The 27,857-nt window shown below is 38.6% G+C and overlaps 1 protein-coding gene across 1 annotated transcript; it reads left to right on the forward strand.

Moving 5' to 3' along the window:
* Positions 1-852: 852 nt before the first annotated feature.
* Positions 853-27,733, forward strand: LOC117420983 (phosphopentomutase-like). The gene is made up of 14 exons (XM_034034808.3): positions 853-1,189; positions 4,267-4,434; positions 4,674-4,780; positions 9,527-9,611; positions 11,800-11,883; positions 12,308-12,501; positions 13,052-13,241; positions 13,550-13,647; positions 16,064-16,244; positions 16,377-16,470; positions 16,577-16,706; positions 21,146-21,335; positions 22,488-22,621; positions 23,679-27,733. Exons 1-14 carry the CDS (start codon positions 1,115-1,117, stop codon positions 23,779-23,781), a joined length of 1,833 nt encoding a protein of 610 aa, XP_033890699.3. The 5' UTR covers positions 853-1,114; the 3' UTR covers positions 23,782-27,733.
* Positions 27,734-27,857: the final 124 nt, after the last annotated feature.

Here is a 27,857-nt window from a genome sequence, read left to right on the forward strand (position 1 = left end):
GTGACCCACTTTGGATTGCGACTCATAGTTTAAGAATCCTTAACTTAGGAATGTGTGGCCATTATTTTAAAGTGTTACCATTGTTTTGTTATTAAATTAACTAAAGATTATTTCAATGAATTACATTTTGTAAATTTACATTTTCATTAATAAAATATATTCATATGTCTATGTTGTCTGTTTTATTTATTACTGTTGTTTAATTAAAATGTGACATACATCTACACCTACAGTATCTACAGTACTGTATATTGATTGTTTTTATGCAGGAGCCCATTTGAAGGACAATTAGATAAGTGAAGCAACCCAAGAGGAATGTTATAAGTATTGTTCCTATAGGAAAACATACTTTATAGAAAATAAGGGACTTATGTGCAGGAATCCTGCAGGATATCCTACAGGAAAATGGTCTGAAAATCCTGTAGAATGTCCTGCTGGATTTCTGCACACAATTCCTGCAGGATTTTTTTGAAGGGTATTTTATTTTTTTACATGTTTTAACCTTTAGAATAAATATCTGAATATTTGAAAAGTATAATAAATGTGTGGAAAAAGAGTCAAATCATTGTAATTTGTATTACAAATCATTCATAAGATAAATTAATAACATGACTCGAAGGCGATTCACACCCCTTGACTAGGTGGCAGTAGCAATGGAGTGAAGATTGTATCTGGTTGCCTACACACTTCTTTGTCAGTCAACGCTCGTCTATTGTTTTGAGACGCGGCTGCTCCAGCGCAGTACCTCTTGAGAAGCTGCGCGGCGGTGCAGACTTTTAAACCCGTGGATGCGTGACCTGGTGACGTCTTTTCCGGCTGAGTTCACGCAGACGATGAATTTGGACAGGTTTTCCACAGATTCTGCGCAGACTTAGCAAAGTCTGCGTGTCGTGAACGCAGCCAGTATCTCTGGCTCCATCTAGTAAAGCTGAATGTAACGTCTGTTACTTCTGCCCCGAAACACACGCAAAACTCCTCCCCTTACGTAAATTCATCCGAGCGTACTGTACTAATAAAAGCTTGCTAGTAATATTAGGCAAGCGAGTGCTGGTAGAAAGGTTAGTGTAAACCGAAATCAAGTGTTGAGTGTTCACCAGTTTAAAAAGGGAGCAACATGGACAAGATCATTCCTAACACTGGCGAAGAAAAGCTGGATCAGGCAATCAAGCAATGGCTGAAGTATGATAAGGTGAGACAAGGCTGTCATTAGACAAGTAACCCGATTACAATTATTACAGTAGGTCTAACAACACCGTGGCCCGTTGGCGGTGTGGGTGCCTTATTTAATTTAGTCTATGCATTATAAAGTGTACAGCTGCAATGTTGTTGTACTGCCTGCAGTTTGATAGCCTGATTGCACTGTTGTAGGTAAATGGTTGAGTGAATGGATTATTTAAAAGCACATTGAAGAGTTGTATACATTGTATTTTATTGTGTGTGTGTGTGTGTATGTATGTGTATATATATATGTATGTGTGTGTGTGTGTGTGTGTATATATATATATATATATATATATATATATATATATATATATTATTATTATTATTATTATTATTATTATTATTATTATTTATTTATTTATTTCTTAGCAGACGCCCTTATCCAGGGCGACTTACAATCGCAAGCAAATACAAATACATTCAAGTGTTACAATATAAGTCATACAATAAGAACAAGAAATACAATAATTCTCAAGTGTGACAAACCACAATTCAATAATACAGCAGATAATAGTGAAAGTTACATCAGGATATGATTAAATAGTTATAGTTACATCAGGATATGATTAAGTACAAAATACTACACATTAAACACTTGGCAGATTACAATATTCTGAGGTACAGGATTAAATGCAGTAAAATAGGGGGCAGATAAGAGCAAAATAAAGCATGTGTAAACGAAGGGTGTTAGTGTCCCAGGATACAACAGAGGAGTTCTACAGCCTAGGTGCTGTTTGAAGAGGTGAGTCTTAAGGAGGCGCCGGAATGTGGTCAGGGACTGGGCAGTCCTGACATCTGTAGGAAGGTCGTTCCACCACTGCGGAGCAAGGGTGGAGAAGGAGCGGGCTCGGGAGGCAGGGGAGCGTAGCGGAGGTAGAGCCAGTCTTCTAGTGCAGGTGGAGTGGAGAGGTCGAGTGGGGGTGTAGGGAGAGATGAGGGTCTGGAGGTAGCTGGGTGCAGTCTGATCAAGGCATCTGTAGGCTAGTACAAGAGTCTTGAACTGGATGCGAGCGGTGATCGGGAGCCAGTGGAGCGAGCGGAGTAGTGGAGTAGCGTGGGCGAAGCGAGGTAGAGAGAACACCAGGCGAGCAGCAGAGTTCTGGAGAAGCTGGAGCGGACGGGTGGTGGACGCAGGGAGGCCAGCCAGGAGGGAGTTGCAGTAGTCTAGGCGGGAGAGTACCAGGGCCTGGACCAGGAGCTGGGTAGCATAGTTGATGAGGAAGGGTCGGATTCTTCGGATGTTGCTCAGGAAGAATCTGCAAGTGCGTGCCAGAGTGGAGATGTGCTGGGAATATATATATGGGGGGGGGGGCGAGAATATTTCTATGGAATCCTGTAGGTACTGGTGATTAAACTTGTTAGTTTGTGATTTAAAAGAGTAGTATTATAATTTTCTACTCACCTACATCCAGTAGGTGAGTAGAAAAGCTTCTTATTACATGCAGTCGAATACTGTTTCATACATGCTAACATTCTGAGAATAAAATATGGTTAAATACTGAACACTTGACTTGGCATGTTTTATGTTTATAAAAGTATTACATAAGGTTGGGTCCAGCACCGGGGCCCATCTTTCTCTTCCTCCACCACTGATGCCCATTGGTACTGTACCTTATACTGTATGTACTGTTAAGAATTGATAATAGATGACACATTTTGGCAAACTATATTATAACAATAATTATCTCAAAATTACATGTTAAATGGCGTCAGTTTCCATAATGTAATTGTACTGAGATATTTATTTTGTAAAAAAAAAAAAAAAAAACTTTTTTTTTTTTAATCAAGTATTTATAATGCTTTTTTTTTTTTTTTTGTTAGGCCCGTCATTCTCTTTTGGCCTACTGCTGTATCCAAAGTCAATATAAACTTCTACTGACACCCTGTGCAGTGTTCAACTATCCTTGCTAAATGTGCAATGAGCAAAACAATATAATACTTAAAGGGAATACTTTAGGCAGTATCCTCTCATCTAACCACCACACTTCTTTTTATTATTATTAATGTTAGCCATCCTATAGCGGGAGCATGGTATTGTACTTTTTTGTCTTCTAGTTTGTTATTTTATGTTTCTGTTAATTTTGTGATGTAGTGCAGTAATACAATTACATAAGTTCCCAGTGTTCCTGGGTATTATCAGTATTGGCATTATTTAATAAAACATGTAAGGGAGACAAAAATGGGCATTGTCAACTTGAGGTTCATACTGATGAGGCCAGTCATGCTTTGCACATGAATCGAGTTAGCGTTCTGACTAACGGAAATGGGAAAGAGTCAGTACTGTTACTTGAAATTGGAGAATTGGCCTTTGATTTAATCAAAGTTAAAGAGGACATTTCATTAAGTATGCGTGCATGAGATTAGTTCATTACATTTTTTTGAAAGAGAGACATTAAATAGGTCAATTGTTATTTTGTGATCTACAGTGTAATCTGGTTAAATACCTCAACACAAGGGTCATTAAATGCTGTACTGCTTTGAAATGAGCATGGAAACTTGGTGCCTGACGTTGCCTGAGCAAGGAATCTTTGATCACATCAAGGTCTCCAGTGTTGGTGTTGTCTGTCAAGGTTAACTCATAACTCTACTCTTGAGTTCATGCTTTCTGGAGACCACATTTTCAGAACCCAGATGTTAAACCCCATGACGTGTTTGACCTTTTCTCATCAGGTAACTCTGTCATAAACCAAGGTGTCCCACCCTTAAATCTGCAGATCAATACATGATTCTTTTGGTTATGTGCTGGCAAGTATGTAAGTTGTGTTTAATCAGAAATGTGTGTTTACTTGGCAGTGGTCATATGACATTTTGGTTTCATTTACTGGCTTCAAATTTGATACGCTGGTATATTCTGTGACTATGACTCTCGGTCGTATTTGTCAATCACTCAGTAAAAGTTCTTGTTGCACTTTTAATACCTAAAATCTCATAATTTTTTATGCATTTTAAAATAGTGAATTTATATGTTTTAACACAATGATATTCTCTTGGGTGTATTTCGTATTTTTTCACAAAAACTCCAATACTTTTTTTCTGTTGTTGCAGAACCCTAAAACTTCAGAGGCAGTTCAGCAGCTGGTGGCTGATGGCAATGTAGAGGAACTGCGTGTTTCCTTCGGCTTACGGATGGAGTTCGGAACTGCAGGCCTCAGGGCAGCCATGGGTGCAGGAACATCCCGGATGAACGATCTGACCATCATCCAAACAACACAGGTGACCTTAGCCTCTTTTTGGTGTTCATGTGGCCCTCTGCCATCATTTGTGCTTTGTGATTTACAGGCCCCCTTTATTGGTCACGAGAATTTTTGAACAAATGTAATAATACTTCAGCCAAGGTCTTTGGATATGTAATACAGATGAAAGAACCTTTTTTTTATAAGTATGCTAATGATAGTAGGTTGTTTTTTTTTTTTTTGCAAGTTGTAAACCATAGTTTATTTTTTTTCTTGCAGGGCTTTTGCAGTTACCTGGAGAAGAGTTTCCCAGACCTGAAGGAAAGAGGAGTCGTCATTGGATTTGATGCTCGAGCCCACCCTCCAAGTGGAAGCAGCAGCATTAGGTATTTCAGTGTTCTTTTACAACCTGATTTAAGCATTTAAGCAAATTCCACTTCTGTCTGCCTGCCTGAATCATAAAAGTAGATTTGTAGTATGATGTAGCCAGTTTTGCATTTTAATAACTAACACTAAACATACTTCTCATCCTGTCTATGACTGATTGTGAAGGCATGAAGATAAACTGTTAGGTTACTCAGGGCAGCAGCCAGGAATTATGGGGCCTGGGACAAGTCCTATGAGAGGCCCCCCCTCTCAATTTAGCTAGTGCACCATGCGCGCGTGGACATAATTTAATTTAATTTAATTTCATTTAATTGAATTGTAATTTAACTTCTGAAGCATTTATTTTCATTTTATTTTATAACCTATGTTGCAATGCCACAAAAAGTAATAGTCTCATGCATGAATAACAATAATTAACTATTCCTACCTGTATATTTGTCCTGTCTCCTGCCTTGTCAATTACAGAACACACCGCCGTGCCTTCTTATTCGCAAAGTCCTGAATGATGTCTTTGAAGTCAATTTTGCCAACAAATTCGCATTTCGATTGACAGAATGGCCAAGTTGTTTAATCGGTCCTGACACATAGTTGATCGGAGATAATTTTTGATAATTTTGAGTTTGCTGAATGCTCTTTCTCCCTCAGCAACCGTCACGGGTAGTGTGCAGAAAATCCTTATGGCGATGCAAATTTCCCCAAAAATACTTTGTAGTTTCATTTGGTATATTGCATTCAGAAGGTCCAAAGGCCTTAAATTGTTTTCAAATGTGGCGCAATAGATTTTATTCAGATGGTGAACTTCACTAACCAAACCGTTTGTCAGATCCTGTGAATACTTACTGACTAGCTTTTGCCGCAAAGTTGTCACAGATAGCCCTAACGGACTGAAATCGACTGCTTAAGTGACTGATGTTGTCCATTGCCACATAATACACTGTATTGCGAAACGTAGTCTCTGCACTTTCACTTGTAACATCGTTTGCAGTTTCGTCGTGAAATCGCTTGCGCTTTCTTTGCTGGTTTAATTCGTAATTAAATACAGGGGTTATGTCCATTTGACTTGCCACTATTTTAGCCTCAGAAAGAATGGCATTCCACTCGTTTCTCAAAAACATCATCTCCTTTTGTAGATCGTTTATGTTGGCTGCTTCTGTGTCTAACGAAATCCCCACAGATTGAAGAAGCAAGTTTCTCTCTTCAAAACTCTGTAAAACTTTAACCCAGAACGTGGCAAGTACAATTGCAGTGAAAGACTTGAAGTAGCTTTTCAGACTTTTTGCTTCGGACATAGCTTCATTAGACAGTTTGCTAGATTCAATGATGCTATCTAGACTTGCAATAATGCTGGGAAGGTGTTTTGCAACAGGGCTAATTGCTTCAATTCGAGCACTCCACCTGGTTTCGCTCAAACGATGTAGAGAACAACTTGTTTTTTCTTTTAAAACAGCCCGTCTTTCTGGACTCCCACTGAAAAGAACGTATAGACGATTTATACAGCCAAAAAAAGTAGCTATTTCGGGGCACGTTTCAACAGCATGCACTCCAGCCAGATTCAGTGAATGAGAAGCACAAGGAGAGTATGTAGCAAGTGGGTTTTTTTCACTTGATACGAGCTTGTACACCCCTTACTTTTCCGGACATATTGGCTCTGTTGTCAAAACCCTGTCCTCTGCAATCAGCGATGTCAATGTCATGTTTTTGCAATACTTGTAGCAGCATTTCTGCAATTTCCTGCCCACTCCTTTTTGCAAAATCAATAAACTCAATAAAATGTTCATTAATTTTCTATTCTGCGGCTTCTTTATCATTATGCACATATCTTAGGATAAGTACATTTTGTTCTGTATGGGAGATGTCTGGAGTAGCGTCACATATCGCAGAAAAATAAATAGATTCACTCCTCTCTGTCAGAAATGTGTTCAAAACATGCTGACCACATAATTCAATAAATTCGTTCCGACTTTCCCAGGATAGATAATGAGCTTGCATTTTCTCTCCCTTTTCTTGACTTTGTTTTACTCTTTGTAAGTGATCATGCATAACGGGGTCATAGTGCGATATTAGTTCAAGTACACCCAAGAAATTGCCATTGTGAACATTGTTAATTGTGGAACTGCTTCCTCGAAATGACAAATTTCTAGATGCTAGAAACAACGTTACATCCAAAAGTCTCTCTAGTAAAGCTGTGTTCTTTTCTAGCTGTGATTGTATTTTCTTCTAAAGCTGGCTATCGATCCCTCTACCTTGCAAAGCCTGCTGCAGGTTTCTCCATTTCCAGTAACAATGCTGGTGCTGGGCTCCCGAGTGGCACATCCAGTAAAGGCGCTCCTCGCAGGATGTGCCCTATAGCCTGGAGATCGCAGGTTCGAATCCAGGCTGTGTCACAGCTGACCGTGACCGAGAGTTCCTAGGGGGCGGCGCACAATTGGCTGAGCGCTGCCCGGGTAGGGAGGGCTTAGGTCGGCAGGGGAATCCACGGCTCACCGCGCATCAGCGACCCCTGTGGCCGATAGGGCGCCTGTGGCTCTGCAGCGGAGCCGCCAGATCTGTGTTGTCCTCCGGCACTATAGGTCTGGTGGCATTGCTGTGGATCTGCAGTGCGAAAAATGACGGCTTGGAAGGAGCACGTTTCGGAGGACGCGTGTTCCAGCCTCCGTTTCCCGAGTCGGCGGGGGGGTTGCGAGCGGTGAGCCGGGGATACAGATAATAATTGGGCATGCTAAATTGGGGTGAAAACCGGGGTAAAAATAATTGGCGACGACTAAATTTTTAAAAAAGAAACAAAAACCAATGCTGGTGCTGCCCACTCCTCTCATGCTCGGGAAGTTTGTCGTATAATTTGCGCCACTTTCCAGTTGCTTCATTGAACCCTTCTTTTCTGCACAGTGCACTAGACTATTTATTTTTTTCCAGCTCATTAGAAAACGGCAAACAAGGGATGCAAAATACGGCTCCTTTAATCTTGCTCAACGCTAACCAATCTCTCTTTACCGTCTCCCGGCCATTTGGCGATTTTGAATACAGAAGATACTCTGGGAATGACCGACCATCAGAATCTAATGGCATATATTTAGCTAATTCCATAAGGTCAGCCTGGCTTGTTTGACAGCACCTGACGATATTTTGCCTCTCAATATCAGTTATTCTCTCTGGCCACATATCTGGGTCATCTGTGTAAAACAGGTCAGTCGCTGTTCTATGCGGATGGTCTGGGGATGAGTATTTTTCTTTTTCTTGCGTTGCGGGTGATTGAGCAGTGTCAGAATCCAACTGAGTGTTTATGTCCACACAGGTGATACTACTACTCATGGCATCCTGAGGATCGTCTGTTGCTGGTCTTTTCTCTTTTTCTTGCGGTGCCATTGATTGAGCAGTGTCAGATTACATCGTGTTTATTGATTGAGCAGTGTCAGATTCCAGCGTGTTTATGTCAGCGTGGTAGGTGGTACTAGGCCCAGGCTCTGGCTCATCTTCACATTCTCCTTCCTCTGAAAGCACGTTGCCTTCCTTTTTATTCACAAAATACTTTGAAATAGGGTACTTGCTTCTCAGCTCTGATTCTTTTTTTTCTTTCTCCTTTTTCTCTTTTCTCTTTTGCGAGCCAGATTTATGGTGGTACATGTTTAAATCTAATGTAATTGTTAAGCACTGAGTGAGCACGAGCATAACGTGTGTGTGATGATGGCATGTGATGGCTGTCGCGCTCTCATGAGCTAAACTGTTTTGAGCAAACCTTATTTTCAAAAGGGCGGGCGACGATGACAACGACAATATTTAAATCCAATGGTATTATTTAAAAGCAAAACATCTTGGCATACAAATTAATACAATATTTCTAGGATTTAAGGAAATGTGTTTTGGCAATACAATTAAAAAATAAAATAAAAATAAAAATAAAAAAATCCCGGGCCTGGCCAGCAGGCCCCCCCACCCTCGGGCTCAGGCCCGGGACAACTGTCAGGGTTGTCCCCCCTGACGGCGGCCCTGAGGTTACTGGTTTTGGCTTGAGTCACAAGGTGGTATTACATTGTCTCCATCCCAAAACCACCACCACCTTTACAGTATGAATATAAAGTGAGATAAGGATTGAAAGGGCATTGAGACTGAACTGCTTGGGGTGTAAACAGCCTCATCTAAACTGAAGGAGGCAGTTTGCACTCCCAAGAACAATCAATGTTATTTTGGGCTTAGGTACTGATTGGGTAGGGTTAACCTTTAGCGGTCCATTTATTCAGCGCGTCAGGTCCAATTTATTTTCACACGCGCAGTTTATTTTTGACGCGCTGTTTAAAAGTATTTTTTTCACAGTAAAACAGGTTTAAAGGCACTGCATATCAACAGGACACTCAGTACTGCATCTCCAGCCCCGCCCCACCTCTCGTTCGCTGTATTTTTCACATACCTCTTGATAGTAGTGCATACCGATAAATCATCTCCTGATCACTCGTTTTATCACTAAACTCCTCAATAATGCGATCCAAGTAATTATTTTATTACTATAACATCTAAAAAATGCTCTGCAAATATCCGATATTCTTTGAGCGCTTTTCGGCTCCTATCGGTCTCATTCGGCCAATGAATGGTTTTCCGGAGAAAAAAACGACTAGAGACCTGTTTTTTACGTCTTTTTGATGATGTCGGACAGGGTCCGACATTGGACCGGAAAGGGAAAATTGCAATGTCGGACCAGGTCCGTCATAGGACCGCAAAGGGTTAATATGCTGTGTTGTGCATTGCTTCTCCAGATTTGCAAAGTTAGCTGCAGCTGTTTTCATCAGCCATGGAGTTCCAGTCTATCTCTTCTCAGACATCACTCCAACTCCATTTGTGGTACTGTATTTTTTTTATTTTACTCTTTGAATTTGACATTGATGCTTGCCTGACACTACATAACCAATGTACCTGCATGCAGAGATTCCTCATAATCACAGGCTAGTTACAATCAAAGCACAAAATTTGCCAGTCTAGTTTTTGAAACACTGACTTTCTCCACCAGAATCGCATCACATATCCTTCTGTCCCCAACCCACCTCCCTACACACACATACACCAACCCAAAGTTCAGAATTGCATTTAGAAATATTTCCTTAATATCAGAGGTGAAAGTAAGCCAGTAATACAGTAACGGTAAGAAATTTTAAGTTACTTTCACCTTTGCTTAATATCTAATGCATGTTTAAAACTGGTACAATTAAAATAGTACTTGTTCTGCTACAGTTTGTAGACTCTGATTTAGACTACATTCCAGTATAATTCCAAAGACCACATTTGGCATTGTGAGATTGAATTAACTTGATTTAAGATACACACTCATTTCTATTGAAGCTGCTGACAGGTAAGAGCTTGAGGTATGCACAAACAATACAGTGGTACCTCGTTAGTTATACTAGGTTACAATGTATATAACATTAACAGTTTATAAGATTTTACCCAAATGTTATTTGAAGGGTCTTTAAGAGGTTAGGCATGTGTGATGAAAGTTTCAGAGAAGTTCTTATTTTCACTCTGTAGAGAGTGACTGACAGATGGATCAGCTCAGTGTATATGGGTCCACATTCTCTTTGACCACCTCCCTTGAACACCCAGCCACCTGAAGTCAGAACAGGGAGTTTGTTGTAGGCATCATTAAACTGACTGACAGTGTAGGTTATGGCAGGGCTTGAATTTCATTTTCGTGTGCTGGGGGGATTTCCCCCCTATGCTGCAGTCAAATATAGGGGGAGATTCCAAAGTCTTAGGGGGGAATGGCAAAAAAAGGCACTTTTGCATATAAAAAACTATGTATATTTTACTGCATCATCGTTCACACTGGTGTTGCTTTAAAATAAGCTGCTTTCAGGAGACCTACAGCTGTTCATCACTGTGAGACAGAGCACTCTCCATTGCTTTTGGCATTGCCTGTTTGAAGTGTTTGCAGCAGGGGAGCTGAGCTTCTAAGCTTTCCAACGATACCGCCCCTTTTAGTTTAGCTGCTACAAGTGACGGAGCAATAGACTCCAAACAAAACCTCTGTCACATGATGAGAGGCTTAACTTCAGGCGATCGTAGTTCCGGCTAGGAGTACCGCATACACACACTGAATATAATTCACTGAATATAAGCCCTGAGTCTGTACTTTTAAACAAGCCATGTGCACAATCTTCGGTACATTGGCACCCTAAAATGAATGGGGCTGAGTTTTAAGAGTTAAAGCGAAAGTCACCGCTTGCTAAACAACACCTAGATGGACTTAATATCGTCTTTTTTTTTTTTTTTTTTCCCCCAAAACTGTTTACTTACTGCAGTGTACTGAGTTTCTATAACGCTTAAAGGCTGCGGCCGAGATTCACGTACGAGAGAATAAAGTCTCGCGGCACTTAAAATATTCAGCACTACTTTTATTTATTTATTTATTTATTTATTTATTTATTTTAACCAGAACTACTCAGAATGTGCTTTCATCACTGACACCAACTTCTTTATAGATTGTTGAAGCATTTCAGACATTCTAAATTGGGTGAAAAATACATTAGCTTGGTCGGTGTCTTAAAATATCTCTGCAGGATTTTCCCGTGCTGAAAGTTCCAGATATGGGGGAGCAATTTGAAAAATTTGTAATTTGTAATTTTCATGGAAACTTGTTGCAACAGGTTATCCTACATGCCAGTTATTTAGTTGACTGACTCAGAAGGCTATACATTGTAAACTGCTTGGCCAAATTTGAGTATTGCATGAACATTTCTCACAACTTGGTATACCGCTTACTATGTATGTAGCTCCATGGACATTGGTACATTTGCATAGTACTGACTGATAGTTGATTGGCTGATCCATGAGAACCCCTAGACTGAACTTCAGTGTGGTTTCACAGATTCACAATGTTTGTGTAGCAATTTTGCTTAGAAATTCTTCCTTTCAAATCATTCGATTTCATAGGAAGTATCATAGACCCCTGCATTCTATATTTTTTTAATGTGTGCAATATTGGAGTGTAACGATTATATCCTGGCATTGTAATCATGCTGTTCCTTTCTTTTAGCCATATACAGTGACTCATCTGAGTCTGTGTGCTGGGATTATGGTGACGGCTTCTCACAATCCAAAACAGGACAATGGCTACAAGGTATTTCTTTTGATAAAGATAACTGGAATACGTGTGAGCCAAACAAACTTCTGTTTCTGCTTGTACAAAAGGGTCAATTTATGCCAAGTGGCCACAAATTCTGATATTGAACCTGCAATTAAATTAATTCATTGACTAAAATGTCACACATGTATGATGTTTAAATAAAATGAAAGCTTTTATTCAAGGCATATTCATTGATTTTAGAGGTCTCAATTATAAAAGTAAAGGCACCACCTTTAGTCCACTTCTGATGAAGTTACTTATTATCCTGCGCTACAGTAAGGATGCATATCACCAGAAGCTGTAAATCAATTCAATCTGGTTTTAAGAAATACAATAACGATAAACTTACATCAGTAACTAGGCCCTAGGTGCTCTCCCGTGGTGACAGTCCTCTTGCTTTCTACTTGCTGCCTTCAAGGTTTATTGGGCCAATGGAGCTCAGATCATCTCGCCACATGATCACGGGATTGCCAGTGCCATTGAAGAGAACCTGGAGCCTTGGCCTCAGTCCTGGGATGAAACCATCATTAAAGACAGCCCTCTTCTAAAAGATCCTTATGCAGACATCAACAGGGATTATTTCCAAGATATACAGAAACACTGCTTTCACAGGTATGTTTAAATGTGTGCTCTATGGATGTACAGCCCTGCTGTTCTTGATAAAGATGATGTCAGTACCTATAACCGCCGAGTTTTCCAGCTACCTTACAGTCAAGCACACGATCTGTCCCAGCAACTGAAAGCAATCTACAAAGTGCTTTAAAAACAGAAACAAGAACTGTGTGTTGCACAATTTAATTTACAGTAGTTATTTGGATAGATGTTTAAATGTGTGCTTCATGCATTCTCTGGACCAAGTCATTTTTGTGTTAGTTTAGTTCAATGCCTGTTTCTGGGACTTTGGTACTCAAGTGGTTTGCACTAGAATTTTGCAGTGCATAACAGGTTGAGACTGTTGTAGTTTAACATAATAGGTATTGAATGCATTTAATTTGGGTCAAACATCCAAAATTTCAAAAAATAGTTGGGCCAATTTTTAAAAAGTTCTGAGTTGAATGTTTTGTTCAGAATACAGTCAGATATTCACAGAAATGTTCTGGACTCCTGTAGACACCATAACATTTTAAAATGTACAAAATGTATGCATTTTTTGTAATTGCAGGGAAATTAACAAGGTGTCTAAAATTAAATTTGTCCACACATCTGTGCATGGAGTAGGACACAAATTTGTTCAGTCAGCTTTCAAGGCTTTTGACTTTGCCCCACCATTGGCAGTCGCAGAGCAGAAAGATCCTGATCCAGAATTCTCTACTGTGAAGTACCCTAACCCCGAAGAAGGAAAAGGCGTATTGGTACATTCTACCTTACTCTTCTCTATTGTAGATCTGTGGGGCTTAGCCGACAAACGAATACTCTAGTCTCTAATAGTCTCTAATTCAAAACATGTACACTACATTAGCAAATTCAACAACATAATTAGTCCGTGATTTGCACTGTTGTAAATTACGTTGATTTCATAAGCAGTTGCATAGCTTGATATAAAGTATTTTCCTGAATTGTGTAAACCATACTTTTATTTTCCAGATATTGTACTTGGTATATAACCAAAATACTATGTTATATCACCCTGTTTAATTTTTTTATTCTTTTTTTAATGCAGACGTTGTCTTTTGCGTTGGCGGACAAAGAAGGAGCTCAAGTTATTCTCGCAAATGATCCTGATGCTGATCGACTTGCAGTAGCTGAGAAACAAGACAGGTATGTCTTAATGACTTTTGTTTACTACATAGCATTTGTAGTAACTGCTGTACAGTACTGGACAGGGTTGGGGTCAGTTCCTGTTTTTCAATTCCAATTCCTTTTTAAAATAAATTTCCAATTCCAATTCCTTCTGAAGGCATGGTAATTGTTGTACCGTAACAATCAGTTTATAGGTCGCACTGGCATAAAAGTCGCTCCCCCCTTTTTTTTGAGACTTCAGTTTTAGAAAAAACACTTTTTATTATGTTTTAAAATACTACTTTTTTTTTTTTTTATAATTTTTTTTTTTTTTTCCCACATGCTCAACACCGATAAATAAAGATCCACAGGGTTAGTTTTGAAATAACCGCATGTTTGCAGCATGTTATTCCATTAGTAATTTTACAGTGTTGTTTTTAGTTAAACTGCTAGAAACTTTGTTTTTTCTAAACTTAAAAACAATAATTAACAGAGCGTAAAATGAAGTTATACATCCCACATCACATCTGTATTATCTTTCCGGTATTTTATTTTAGCTTATCATGTACCCAAACAAGTTCAAGAACATATCATCTTTGCTTTACTGAACATTTCTTTCCAAAACCACACTTGGACAATAGTTCCTGCTGCATTGGTTTTTACAGATTCATTATATTAATTCAAATTTAAAAGAAAAGTATTAAACGGTGCTGCTTCATCAATTAAAAAGAAAAAAAAACAAACAAACAATAAACTAAACGGTGCACCATTTAATAACCAGTAAACAAAACATTTTAGTGTTCAATTTCCAGCTGTACAAATACATTCATTTTGTTTTGTTAATCAGAACCATACACATACTTTACAAGTGTACCACTGCGTTGCACTGACATGTAGAACAAGTTACAGTATGTATTAAAGTCATTCAAAGTACATTCAAACAAAATGTTTTCTACATTGGGCCATAAACACTTTCCTCCTGTCAAGTCGTTTTTCTTTGGCTATTTTAAGTTTTTTGTCTTTGTTTCGTCTCCAGTCACACTGTTTTTTCAGCATTGCGACTTAACATGTATTTCGGCAAATTCAACAACGCGCAATTTCAAACTTGTTGAGCAGCATTTTTTTTTTTTTCTTACTCTCCTACTTTATCCAGTCTTAGTCACCTGCATTATTATAGCACTGCAGTTACAATGAACGGAATAGTGTACTACTCTGCTTTCTAACTAGTTGCTGTTTAGTACGCATCCCAGGGGGTTGTTCTGTTTGGATGTTGACAAATCAATGGCTTGGGAGGTTGGGACTAAGGAAATTCATGGAGACCGACAGCTATTGTGTTAACACTAAGTGAATAGCTGTGACATTTGAGTCGGAGGTCAGTCAAGAGTCTAAAAGCTTGCGTTTAACATTCAAAATGACTAAGGGTATTGAGAGTAAGAAATTAAAACTTTTAATTAGAACAGTGGTTTTGTGTTTCTACCTAGCAACATGACCTGAATGCCGTAGGTCCTGAACAGGTAGTTGACAGTTACGTTTGTGTGAGACATAACCGTGGCTTTAGTAATCCCATTATGCCACAGGTACAGTAGTTTAATAGACACACCGGCACATACATCGCACCAGTGTATTAGTTGTTCCCCCTTTTAAGTGCCCTGCAAAAATGCCTAGAAAATCGACTTATTCAATGGTTTTTACGTAATTGTTCAATTGCTTTCATTTGAAGCCAATTTAATTGACTTAACAGTGACTTCAATTTCAGTAATTTGTTGCTGCTGTAAGAAGCTCATTTTAACAGACTACTGCTAATTGCAATTTTGATCAGTGATATGTTTGGAATTGATTTAAAAGGAATTGGAGGCGCTCCGCATGGAGTGCAGGATGCGCCCTATAGCCTGGAGGTCACTGGTTCGAGTTCATGCTGTTCCACTACTGACCGTGGACGGGACCTCCCAAGGGGTGGCGCACAATCGGCCGAGCGCGGCCTGGGGTGGGGGCTTAGGTCGTCCAGGGTGTCCTCGGCACACCACACACCAGCGACCTCTGTAGTCTGTCCGGGCGCCTGCGGGCTTGCCTGTAAGCTGCCCAGAGCTGTGTTTGTCCTCTGACACTGTAGCTCTGAGGTGGCTGCATGGTGAGTCTGCAGTGTGAAAAGAAGCGTTCGTCTGATGGCACACGATTCGGAGGACAGTGTGTGTTTGTCTTCACCCTCCTGAGTCAGCACGGGGGTGGTAGCGGTGAGCTGAGCCTAAAAATATTTGGATATTCTAAATTGGGAGAAAATAATAAAGAATTGGCGACTACTAAATTAAAAAAAAAAAAAAAAAAAAAAAAAATTGGCAATGTAATTTGGAATTTAAAAACAGGAGTCAACCCCAGCCCTGATACTGGTACCTGATGTGGTTTAATTGCCACATTCACAAGTGTATATATAATAATTTATTTGTTTATTTTGTTTAAGTGGAGAGTGGAAAGTGTTCTCAGGAAATGAGTTGGGTGCCTTGTTAGGCTGGTGGATCTTCATCTGTTGGAAGGAGCAGAACACAGACCCTTGTGCTTTAAAGGATGTATACATGCTGGCCAGCACAGTTTCTTCAAAAATCCTCAGAGCCATTGCGCTTAAAGAGGGATTCCACTTTGAGGTACTAGAGTTCAGACATTTTCACATATTTTAAAAGTCTTCATAACCCTCAAAGCCTGTTTGGACAAATATTACAAATGTTCAATTTACTTCCCTTAGCTAATGACTGATATTATTTATTGTATTTAACTAGGAAACATTGACAGGGTTTAAGTGGATGGGAAACCGTGGCAAGCAGCTATTGGACCAGAAGAAGACTGTTCTCTTTGCTTTTGAAGAGGCTATAGGTTGTGCAATTCAATACTTTTGTCCAAAAAATACATTGTGCTACCCTTGTGAAACCTAGCATATTCTAACTGAATGTTGTGCTGTTCTGCTTTTGTGTTCCTACAGGATATATGTGCAGCCCTGTTGTTCTTGATAAAGATGGCGTCAGTGCCTCTGCTATAACCGCAGAGCTATGCAGCTACCTTGCAATCAGGAACATGACCCTATCCCAGCAGCTGAAAGCAATCTATGAAGAGTAAGTCTTTGTGACACAGCGTGCTTTAAAAACAAGAACTGTATGTTGCACAATTTAACTTGTGGTACTTCTCCGAACAAAAATAGTTTTATTGAGTGTTGGGGTGTGTTGAAATTGGCATAGTTAATGCAACGAGCAACCTTTGCAGTGGTCAAGATTGCTGAAAGGTTAAAGACTGATCTTTCCAGTCATTCAGATGGGAATTTAAGTCCAGGCACTGTCCTTCTCAGGTAATATGGCAAGTAACATCTCCTTGGACATGTTTATGCTGCTATAGTCGTCCTATTTAAGTGCCGATGTGGGGTCCTTCACCAGCTGTCAATGACAGCTGATGATAAAATTCTACTGGCACCCCTAAACAAAAGGGGGTGCTAACAAAGCCACACTTAACTAATTCAAACAAAAAGACTGGTAAAAGGACTGTAAATTAAATGTACAACTGTAATACTGAACCAAAATAAACGATACAGAGCACGAACCAAAATAAACGATACAGATCACGACACAAAGGCCGTCATGTCGCCAGTGGACTACATGTGGGCATGCTCTGAAGTAATCCTTGAATGGACAAGGGCCCTGAACGTGGCCCCACAGTCAAAGAGACCCTCCCTGGTGCAGATTCACCAGGCGGTCCCTCTTCCTGGTGGAGTCATGAACAGGATGCCTGAAAATAAAAAGGAGGGGAGGGAGGGGAGGGGGGGGGGGGGGGAATGCAGCCAGAACTGCAGCAGAAGGTTCCTCAGCAGGAAAAATGGCTGCAGCCTGGCGCACAAAGACTAAATGTGAACCACCAACTCGGACTGACAACAGGAAAGGCATGCAGTATACAAGTCAAAGAAGTGACGTAGGATCTCTCCTGACATGAGTGTTCCGTGCAGCACCCTCCATCCCAGGTCCCCAGCTCCTCTAGAGACCAGGGGGGAGTACAGAGCCTCCCACTGAGGACTCTCGCCCTCCGGGGGTTGGAGGGGCTCCCGCCAAGTGATGTCTCAGTAGTAGTCGTAGTAGTCGTAGTTGTCATCGTAGTAATAATGATAATACATGATCATGATGATGATGATGATGATAAGAAGAAAGGATAACAAAAATAAAGGAAATCAAGAAAAAAAAAACATGTTATATTGAATATACAGTAAAACCTTGCTTTCAGTATAAAGACCAGCGCACATCTTTTTTGCTCTTATTGATGGAAATATAGTCTCCCAGTCTCCCTCAGTATTATTATTATTATTATTATTATTATTATTAATAATAATAATAATAATAATAATAATAAACCTTTATTTATATAGCACAATTCATGTACAATACAATTCAAAACACTTTACATACAGAAAAAAATACAAAAATACAATAATAAACAGTAAGAAGAGTACAGTTATTAAAAAAAACAGAAGTAACAATAAAACATTCATAATAAAACTCATAATAAAACAAGATTAAGGCCAAAGGTATCAAACTGCTGTAAAATTATCTCTCTAACAAGATCAACATACGGTACAACCTTGAACCCTTTTTTTCTATCTTCTGCATGTGCTTGATTATTAAGAGTACAGTGTACAAACAAGCTGAAAGCTATGTGTTTGTATGTAATGAATACTGACAAAATACAGACAAATCATTTTTACAGTGAATAAATAAAACAAATAAATATATATTTAGTCATAGGGAAAGGTTTTGACTAAAAAATAACATGTAGGCAGTAAACAAACAACTGGGTGTTACAACCACAACAACACATCCTAACAAGAAAAAGAGAGAGAGAGACATGAATAAATCATATCCAGGTAAACAGGTTGTGGGGGCGGAGGGAGTGAGTGTCTAATGCTTCAGCGTATGATACTCCTTGAAGCATGGAGCAACGCACAGAGCTTGGCACTGCCTCTTCACTGTCACTTGATGTTGATGCTAAATATTCTTTGCTTATGTCTTCACTGACACACTCGATTCAGTGGAAGAATTATGTATTTGAATTTAAATCAGAATCTGAATTCAGTATTTTTATTAATACTTCTTTCTCGCTGAGCGATTTTCGCCGGTTTAACAAACACTTGGCATTTTTGACTGGGATAATAATATGTAATTCAGTCAATATCTGGCAGAGGGCGCAGGAGACCAATAAAAGGTGTTACAGAAACCTAGTTTTACAATATTATGTGATCAGGGATTTTGTAGGCTCAGTAATTCAAGTTTAAAGTTGCAGAACGTACTGGTATCGTACTCCCTGGAGACCAGAGAGCAGCGAACGTACCGGTACGTTCGTACTACTCCATAGGGTTTTTAAAAAAAAAAAAAAGACCAGTTTTTCTGCTTGTTCTTTGTTTTCAAGATGTTGTATTATATTTAGCTTTGTATCTTGCACTTGTTTTACTCCATTGCTTTATGTACGGTGTGACAGGCCTGAGTGCAGGAAACAAACACACAGACAGTACAGCAGGCAAAAAGCCGCTTTGCGCCGTTTATTTAACAAAAATATAAATAAAATATTTGAACAAAAAAACAGAGCTCACAGAGCAAAATAAAAAGATAATCAAAAACAAGTCCCGAAAACAATAAAACTAAACAAGGTCCGGCTGGGCAGTAGCCTTCACGGTTCCTTTTTAAGTTTCGTTTTTCTTTTATTTCTTTTATTTCTACTCTCCGCTCTCGCTCTCGTTCCTCCTCTGAACACCCCACCATGAGTGCAGAGAGCTGAAGGCTTTTATTTACTGTGGCCGAGGGGTTAACCTATCAATTATCTCATTACCCCTCGGCCACAATCTGCACAAGTTTTATTTAAATACTACTGGCAGAGGACGAGCTGACGAGCTCGCCTCTGCCAGAACACATTTATGAAAATAAACAAAACATATGGCTTCGCCGTGACATTTATAAATACAAAAACAAAACAGGGCTACCCCGTCATATTTATAAATAAATAACAACAACAATACAAAACAATAAACTGCACAGGGGCAGCGGGGTACCCCTTTCTAAAAATAAATAAATGTACAGGGCTTTCTACCACCCTGCTACATACGGTTTTAGGGTTGCTGCGAGAACTGCAGTGAGTGGTTGCCATAGAGAAAGAAAACCATGGCAGAACTGTGTGGATGATTGGACATGCGGTTGTTTGGCTTGTGAAAACTCCAAAAATGTTAAGTATTCATACCCTGACAAGGAAAATGAAATTAAAAGCTAGATGTGGCACTTTTAGTGATTTTTGACCAGTTCATTCATTCAAATTCTGAGGACTTCTTGTGCACAGCCTTCTTCAACTCGTACCAAATCAATTGGATTTAGATCAGGACTTTGACTAGGCCATTCCAGACCCTTGATTTTATTCTTCTTTAACCATTCTGAAGTAGATTTTGATGTGTGCTTTGGATCGTTGTTGTGTTGGAACGTCCAGTTGTGCTTTAAACCAAGTTTTGTAGCGGAGGGTTTCAGATGATTGGCCAATATCTTTTGGTATGCTGTGGAATCAATTTTACTATGTATTGGAACTAAATTTCCTGTGCCATTAGAGGAAAAACAGCCCCATAGAAGGATATTGCCACCTCCATGCTTAACAGTAGGTATGGCTTTGTCCAGAACTCGTATCCATAATTCAAATGCTGTTTCGCAAACTAAGCAATTGTACTTGTACCGTTTTCCTTAGAGTGTTTTTTTCCTTGGCCTGCGACCATTGAGACCTTCACCATGCAATACTCAACCTATAGTTGAAATGGAAACCCCAGTCCCACTTGCAGCCAATTCACTTTGAATATCTTTGGCAGTCAATCTCTGATTGTTATTAACCTTCCTCACAATTCTTCTACTTGTTCTTGGGGAAAGAATCTTTTTTCTTCCAGACAGAGGGAGCGTTGTGACAGTACCATGAGTCTTGTACTTCTTGATAATAGACACAATAGTTGAATTTGGGATATTCAAATGCCTGGAAATCTTCTTGTATCCTTCTCCACCTTTATGACAATAAATAATTTTCTGCCTAAGGTCTTCAGATAGCTCTTTACTTTTTCCCATGTTGACTTATTGGTAATGACAGCAATCATCCTATGTCTAACCCTTTTATACTCTCTAAGAATGTCCACCTACAGTCCAGCATTTTCTAGACTTTTCTAGAATTAGGTTGTGCATTATCATAGTGACATTTCTAGCACGTTTTAGACAATACTATCATAGCATCAAAGGGTATGAATACTTTTGAATTAGCATTTTTTGAGTTTTGCAAAAAAATTGCTGAAATAAATAATTGGAGACATCTATTTCTTGTAACTTTTTTTCCTCAGCCACAAAAGCATGACTTTTGCTAGAAAAGATTTTTCCTAAAATTCTTTGTTTTTGTGAAATTTCTAGAAATTATACATTTCTTTTGGGGTATGTAAACTTTGGACTACAACTGTATGTATGTGTGGTATTTTTTATATCAAGACAATCTTTCCCCTTATCTCAAACAGATATGGTTATCATATTACAAAGGCCTCCTACTTCATCTGCCATGATTCAAAGACTATCAAACAATTATTTGAAAGGCTGCGAAACTTTGAAGGAGAAAACACATACCCCAAAACGTGTGGAAGCTTTGAAGTATCCGGAGTGAGAGATTTAACAACTGGCTATGACAGCAGCCAAGCTGACAAGAAAGCTGTAAGTACAGTTTTGATAGTACATTTTACTGTGCAACATTTAATGAAAATGTATCTTTGGATAGTTGCTCTCTTTCTTTTCTGCTATCATATTTCTTGCGTTTGTGGTTGAAGACTTTCTAGGGTATAATGGATGACATGTTTTCACAGACTTTAAACAATGCTTGTATAACATCATTAAGCCATTTGTTGGGTGCCCTTGGCCCTGTATGATACATGTATGATACAGGTTAATTATTACATTAGAGTGTCGCTTCAAACAGCCATTAGTTTGCCTTCGCTGGTAGTCTTATGATTGAGCCATGTGTCTGTATTATATATCCTATGAGGTGGTGTGTTCACAAAACCCAAAAAATCTTATTAAAATTTGTCAAGAAAGGAAACAGTTTTCTAGTTTGTTATTCATTTGGTTATTACTGAACAAACAGAAAAATGAGATGCCAATGCCACGAAGCTTTTCTTTGCCATAAAATTGATAGTGCTTATAGGCCGTGATTAATCTATTTTACAATAAAGGACTGTTTCAAAGAATTGGATTATTGCTAAGTGGAGATAGGCTTAATAGATAATAAGTTTGGCATGCTCTCTGGTAGACAGTTCATTTGGCAGGCAATGGCTTTCAGGGCTTATTTTTGTGCGGTGACTGATCCAATTTGCTGCACCTACTTTCACTAGCAATTAAAGACAAATCTTTTCTCTCAAATATGGTTTTGTGCCTGTTAAAAAATTAAACCAAAACCAAGCAATTGTTCCAGATTACAGCTACAGCTGTGCAGTTCATGGGCCAAAAAGGCAAACATTTCCAGAAACTATTTGATTTAGTGACAAATGTCAAGTTAAGAAAAATACTCTCATCAAATGGACTCTGTTCAATTCCGTAAACCCTGTTCCATTAGAAGCGGATATTTTTTTTAATAATGATAATAATATTTACAGTATTAACTCTAAAATTATAATTCTCTAAAATTATAATTCAATGGAAAGATTCCCTGCACTTGGGCCCCATTAACCAAACAGTACATAATGCCAGTAATGCCCGCTTATTGCTTACATGCAAGTATAGAAATATGTGTGCATTGTTAAGTATAATATGAATATGGGCGGGGGGTGGGAGTTGTCCGCTCTTAATGAACATGTGTTGTGCATTGTACAGGTGCTCCCTACCAGCAAGAGCAGTCAGATGATAACATTTACCTTCTCTAATGGTGGAGTAGCTACAATGAGGACCAGTGGAACAGAACCCAAAATCAAGTACTACACTGAGCTCTGTGCGCCGCCCGGGAACAGGTTAGTCTAAAAAAACTCTGAGTCACATCCCTTAGGACAAATATGTAAATATGTTTAGTGCTGAATCATGATAATGTACCTTTAAGTGCAGACTGAGCAAACAAGAAGCAGTGCACTTGCCTGATAGTCAGTTGGCCTTGCTTGGCAATGAAGGTTCAGTATAAAGTTTTGATAGTATTGCAGTATGTTTGGTGTGTCTCATGTTATAATGTAATCGAATGACATGTAGTCTGTTTGGAATGAACAAGATATCTGCAGTGCACTCTTATCAAAAATGAACCCACTTTATGGCCTACTTTGAATGTACAAAACATTTACACTGATGTGTGCATAGACTTACCTATTGGTATGTCCCATTTTTAAACAAACAGTGATGATAAAAGGTAGTTATAATGGTATTCAGATTTGGGAAAACTGACAATCAGCATTTCAGCAAAGCTCTGAAGATTCATTAAGTGGCCATCCTCGGAACAGGTTCCAGGTTTAGCACTTGGCTGGTTTCTTTTTTCAATTACACAACAGCTGTTTGAGAGTTCTCAGGATTATATTCCTACATGATGACTTTCCGTTCATGTGATCTTGTTTGAAGGCCAAACTATTGATGGCACACAAGCAGAAATATTCTATTTATAAATATAATCTGATTTTGAAAATATTTCCCCCTGGGGAAGTCAGTCTGTGTTTTTTTTTTTTTTTTTTTTTAATTACTGTACAGTAGTAGCGCTGTCAAGATCCCTAGATGGCGCTAATCTTCAACTAAGCAGGGCAAGATGCACATTCCCCAAGCATTTATTCCAGGGCAGCACTTCCACCATGTTTTTCTAAAAGGACAAACAAACTGGTAATATAAATTAAGCCAGATATAACACTTTTATACATAAGCATCCTTGAATTCATACACTTGGGTATTGAGATAAATGGTGCATGTGCAGCACTGGATGTAGTACACAGTTGTGTGAGTTTGGGCCTACTTTGTAACATCAAATAGGTTCCCTTCATTCATTCAGCATACAGTTCAATGATTAACATTTGTCCTTTTTTTTCTTTTTATTCACAGTGACCCCGAACAGCTAAAAACAGAACTGAGCAGCTTGGTGGATGCAATTGTGGAACATTTCTTTGAACCACAAAAGAATAGTCTTAAACCTCAGCCAGAGTAGAGTACTGTAATTGTACAGAAAACACAGCAAGCCTTAAATCATTGAACTTGTAACTGAAGACTATAGTGTGGCATATTTACACAGTAGAGAGCATATTTAACTTTTATCGCACACTTCAAATAACACAGAACAGCCTGGACCAAATTGAAATACCATAAATACTGTATAATACCAACACATTTGAGATACTGAAGAAATATTTTAAATTTTGTAGCCAGGTGTAGGACTTTGTACACAGAACACAAGCAAACAGAAGTCTGGAGGGCAGTTTAAACTTGTGTACAATGTCCTCCAGTCTTTTGTTTGTTTGTCTGTTTTTACTATGGCAAATCATGATTTTTGCATTTTAGCAAACAAGGTATGGTAATCAAGTCTTACTACTTAATTGCTTGAACAGCTTCTGCACTGCCTCTCGCACTCATTGCGATCAAAAGCTTTGTTATTTTTACTTCAAGTTCATGTTAAAACAAATACTCCACTGCCACTGTTTTACACTAAGCACTAACAATGTTTACAAATCTACAGACGTGCTCAAATTTGTTGGTACCCCTCCACAAAAAACGAAGAATGCACAATTTTCTCTGAAATAACTTGAAACTGACAAAAGTAATTGGCATCCACCATTGTTTATTCCATATTTAATAGAAATCAGACTTTGCTTTTGATTTTTACCCAACATAATATTGTAAATAAGAAAACAAATGAAAATGGCATGGACAAAAATGATGGGACCGCTAACCTAATATTTTGTTGCACAACCTTTAGAGGCAATCACTGCAATCAAACGTTTTCTGTAGCTCTCAATGAGACTTCTAAACCTGTTAACAGGTAGTTTGGCCCACTCTTCCTGAGCAAACTACTTTAGCTGTCTCAGGTTTGATGGGTGCCTTCTCTAGACTGCAAGTTTCAGCTCTTTCCATAGATGTTCGATAGGATTCAGAGCAGGACTCATAGAAGGCCACTTCAGAATAGTCCAATGTTTTGTTCTTATCCATTCTTGGGTGCTTTTAGCTGTGTGTTTTGGGTCATTATCCTGTTGGAGGACCCATGACCTGCGACTGAGACAGAGCTTTCTGACACTGGGCAGTACGTTTCGCTCCAGAATGCCTTGATAGTCTTGAGATTTCATTGTGCCCTGCACAGATTCAAGGCACCCTGTGCCAGGCACAGCAAAGCAGCCCCAAAACATAACCGAGCCTCCTCCATGTTTCACTGTAGGTATGGTGTTCTTTTCTTTGAAAGCTTCATTTTTTCGTCTGTGAACATAGAGCTGATGTGACTTGCCAAAAAGCTCCAGTTTTGACTCATCTGTCCAAAGGACATTCTCCCAGAAGGATTGTGGCTTGTCAATATGCATTTTAGCTAATTCCAGTCTGGCTTTTTTATGTTTTTCTTTCAAAAGTGGAGTCCTCCTGGGTCTTCTTCCATGGAGCCCACTTTTGCTCAAAAAGCGACGGATGGTGCGATCAGAAACTGACATACCTTCACCTTGGAGTTCAGCTTGTATCTCTTTGGCAGTTATCCTTGGTTCTTTTTCTACCATTCGCACTATCCTTCTGTTCAATCTGGGGTCGATTTTCCTCTTGTGGCCGCGCCCAGGGAGGTTGTCTACAGTTCCATGGACCTTGAACTTCTTAATAATATTTGCAACTATTGTCACAGGAACATCAAGCTGCTTGGAGATGGTCTTGTAGCCTTTACCTTTACCATGCTTGTCTATTATTTTCTTTCTGATCTCCTCAGACAACTCTCTCCTTTGCTTTCTCTGGTCCATGTTCAGTGTGGTGCACACAATGATACCAAACAGCACAGTGACTACTTTTCTCCATTTAAATAGGCTGAATGACTGATTTCAAGATTGGAGACATGTGTGATACTAATCAAATAAACTAATTAGTTTGAAATATCACTATAATCCAATTATTTATTATCTTTTCTAAGGGGTACCAACAAATGTGTCCAGGCCATTTTAGAATATCTTGGTAGAATAAGCAATAATTCATCTCTTTTCACAGCTTCTTTGCTTTATTCTATGACATACCAAAGGCATGCAAGTATACATGATAAAATAGCTTTTAATTTCATCACTTTTCAGGAGGAATGAAGCATTATTTCAATGAGCTGTAAGGGTACCAACAAATTTGAGCACGTCTGTATATATCCCTAATTCAAGTATAAAAAAACGAGCAATGTATAGGTAAGAAAGAAGTAAGAAAATAGATTTAAACTAAAAAAAAAAAAAAAGTACAACATTCAAAAGAAACTACTCTGTTATGAATAGCATTATCACAGTATTCTCGACATGTCCCTTACTAAATCTACTGTTAATAATTGTTAATAGATGAGCTTTTTAATCAGTAATTCAATACTGCCTGTTACATTTGTATGGTTATGGTATGTTGTGAAAGATACAAATACTGTGAATATTGTTTACCATCTGTATAACAAGGCGATCACACGCTGTACAGTAAACCAGAATTGCAGAATGAATTCTGTATAAACAAGGCACAGGCATTCAGGATTAACATAGTTTACTGCTTTTAGGGCAAAAAGGGTAGTGATAATGATGGTATCTAATCCAAGTTACAACTGAAGGGCAATAAAAATGACAAACTAGTTAATGTACTACTCTCTGTATCCCGCTCAACTTTGTTATATCTGACAATTGTAGATGAACCTTGACTCTACCATATTTTTTTTTATTTTGTTATTTAATTAATTCATATTACAAGATTATTTTTAAATGTACATTTGGTAACTCTATACAAGTGGCAGTTGATATTGGGATTCTTTAAGAAATAAGATTTATTAACGCTATTGTAAATTGTTACCATATTAAATGAAAGCAGGTCATAAGGGAACAATACAGCACTAGCTTTATCAAAGGTGCAGTTGTTGTATATAAAGGCCCACTCATGAATCCTGACCTGTTCCACTGGACCAAAAGCTTCCTTGGTCAAATGACTAGCAATGCTGTCTCGCAGACTGGTTGGGTACATTCCAGCAATGTTCTGCTTTTAGTCTCCCAATCATACAGTATATGTATGTTTTTAATATTATACTTCAGGAAGCTACAGTTTAAAATACCCACACTACCTAAAATATCCGAAGCATAAACAAACTTTAATTGACCCCCCCCGCCTCCTGTTTTGTAAAACCTACAACAAATTGTCTACATTGAACACTTTAAATGGTGTTTTTATATATATAAATAAAATAAAATAATAGTCTTAATAAAATGAAGTCTTCAGGATTTTTTTTCTTCTGCTTGCACTGACTGATGCAGTTTACCTCCACAGTGCTAACCTTGAATAGCAGGGACAGTCATTTATATTCTTCCAGCAGGCTCCTCTTTGTTGTAAAGACTTGTTCAGTGCCAGAATAAAATCAAAGCTTGCCTTAAATCAGCAAAATGTCTTCATTCCGCTTCATTGAACAAGGCACCTCGAACTCAGAGGTGGCCTGCTCTGAAGATTTGTAGGTGCAGTACAAAGATATTGCCTTGGTCATAATTTATGTACAACTGTCTTGTCTAATGTGTGTTGTTGCTAACATAATTTCATTCCCATCATAAAAATAGTAAAACCATTATTACAATTTTAATTCACACAATATACTATGTGTTTTTATGGGCTGGAGTTGAGTCCCAGTTGTCTCATGTAGAACCACTGGTAAAAAGAAACCCTGTCGAATGTAATCTATCTTTTTTTTAAATATATTTTTGCTTTTCACAAGTGTGACTGTATAATCATTTTCAAATTATATAAATTATTCTGATTTACTGGATGGCTGGATCTGTGCAGTTACAGGTTTAATAACTCATTGTATTTAAGGTTATGACCATTGTATTTCCAGGTATGTGTGCATTTTCTGTTAAACTTGTTAAAAAGCATTGGCTAATCATTGATAAACCTTACTACTGTATTTCAATAAAGATCTGGCTTAAACATTACATGACAGTGTTTATGTATGATGTTTTTGAATGAGCAAAATTGAAACAGGCGTACATTTACCTGTCCACTTGAATGGAGTATCACCCCAGCTTCTTTTAATGATTGTTATTTCCAAGTAGATCA

Source organism: Acipenser ruthenus, chromosome 1 (genome assembly GCF_902713425.1).
Source record: "Acipenser ruthenus chromosome 1, fAciRut3.2 maternal haplotype, whole genome shotgun sequence".
Lineage (NCBI taxonomy): Eukaryota > Metazoa > Chordata > Actinopteri > Acipenseriformes > Acipenseridae > Acipenser > Acipenser ruthenus.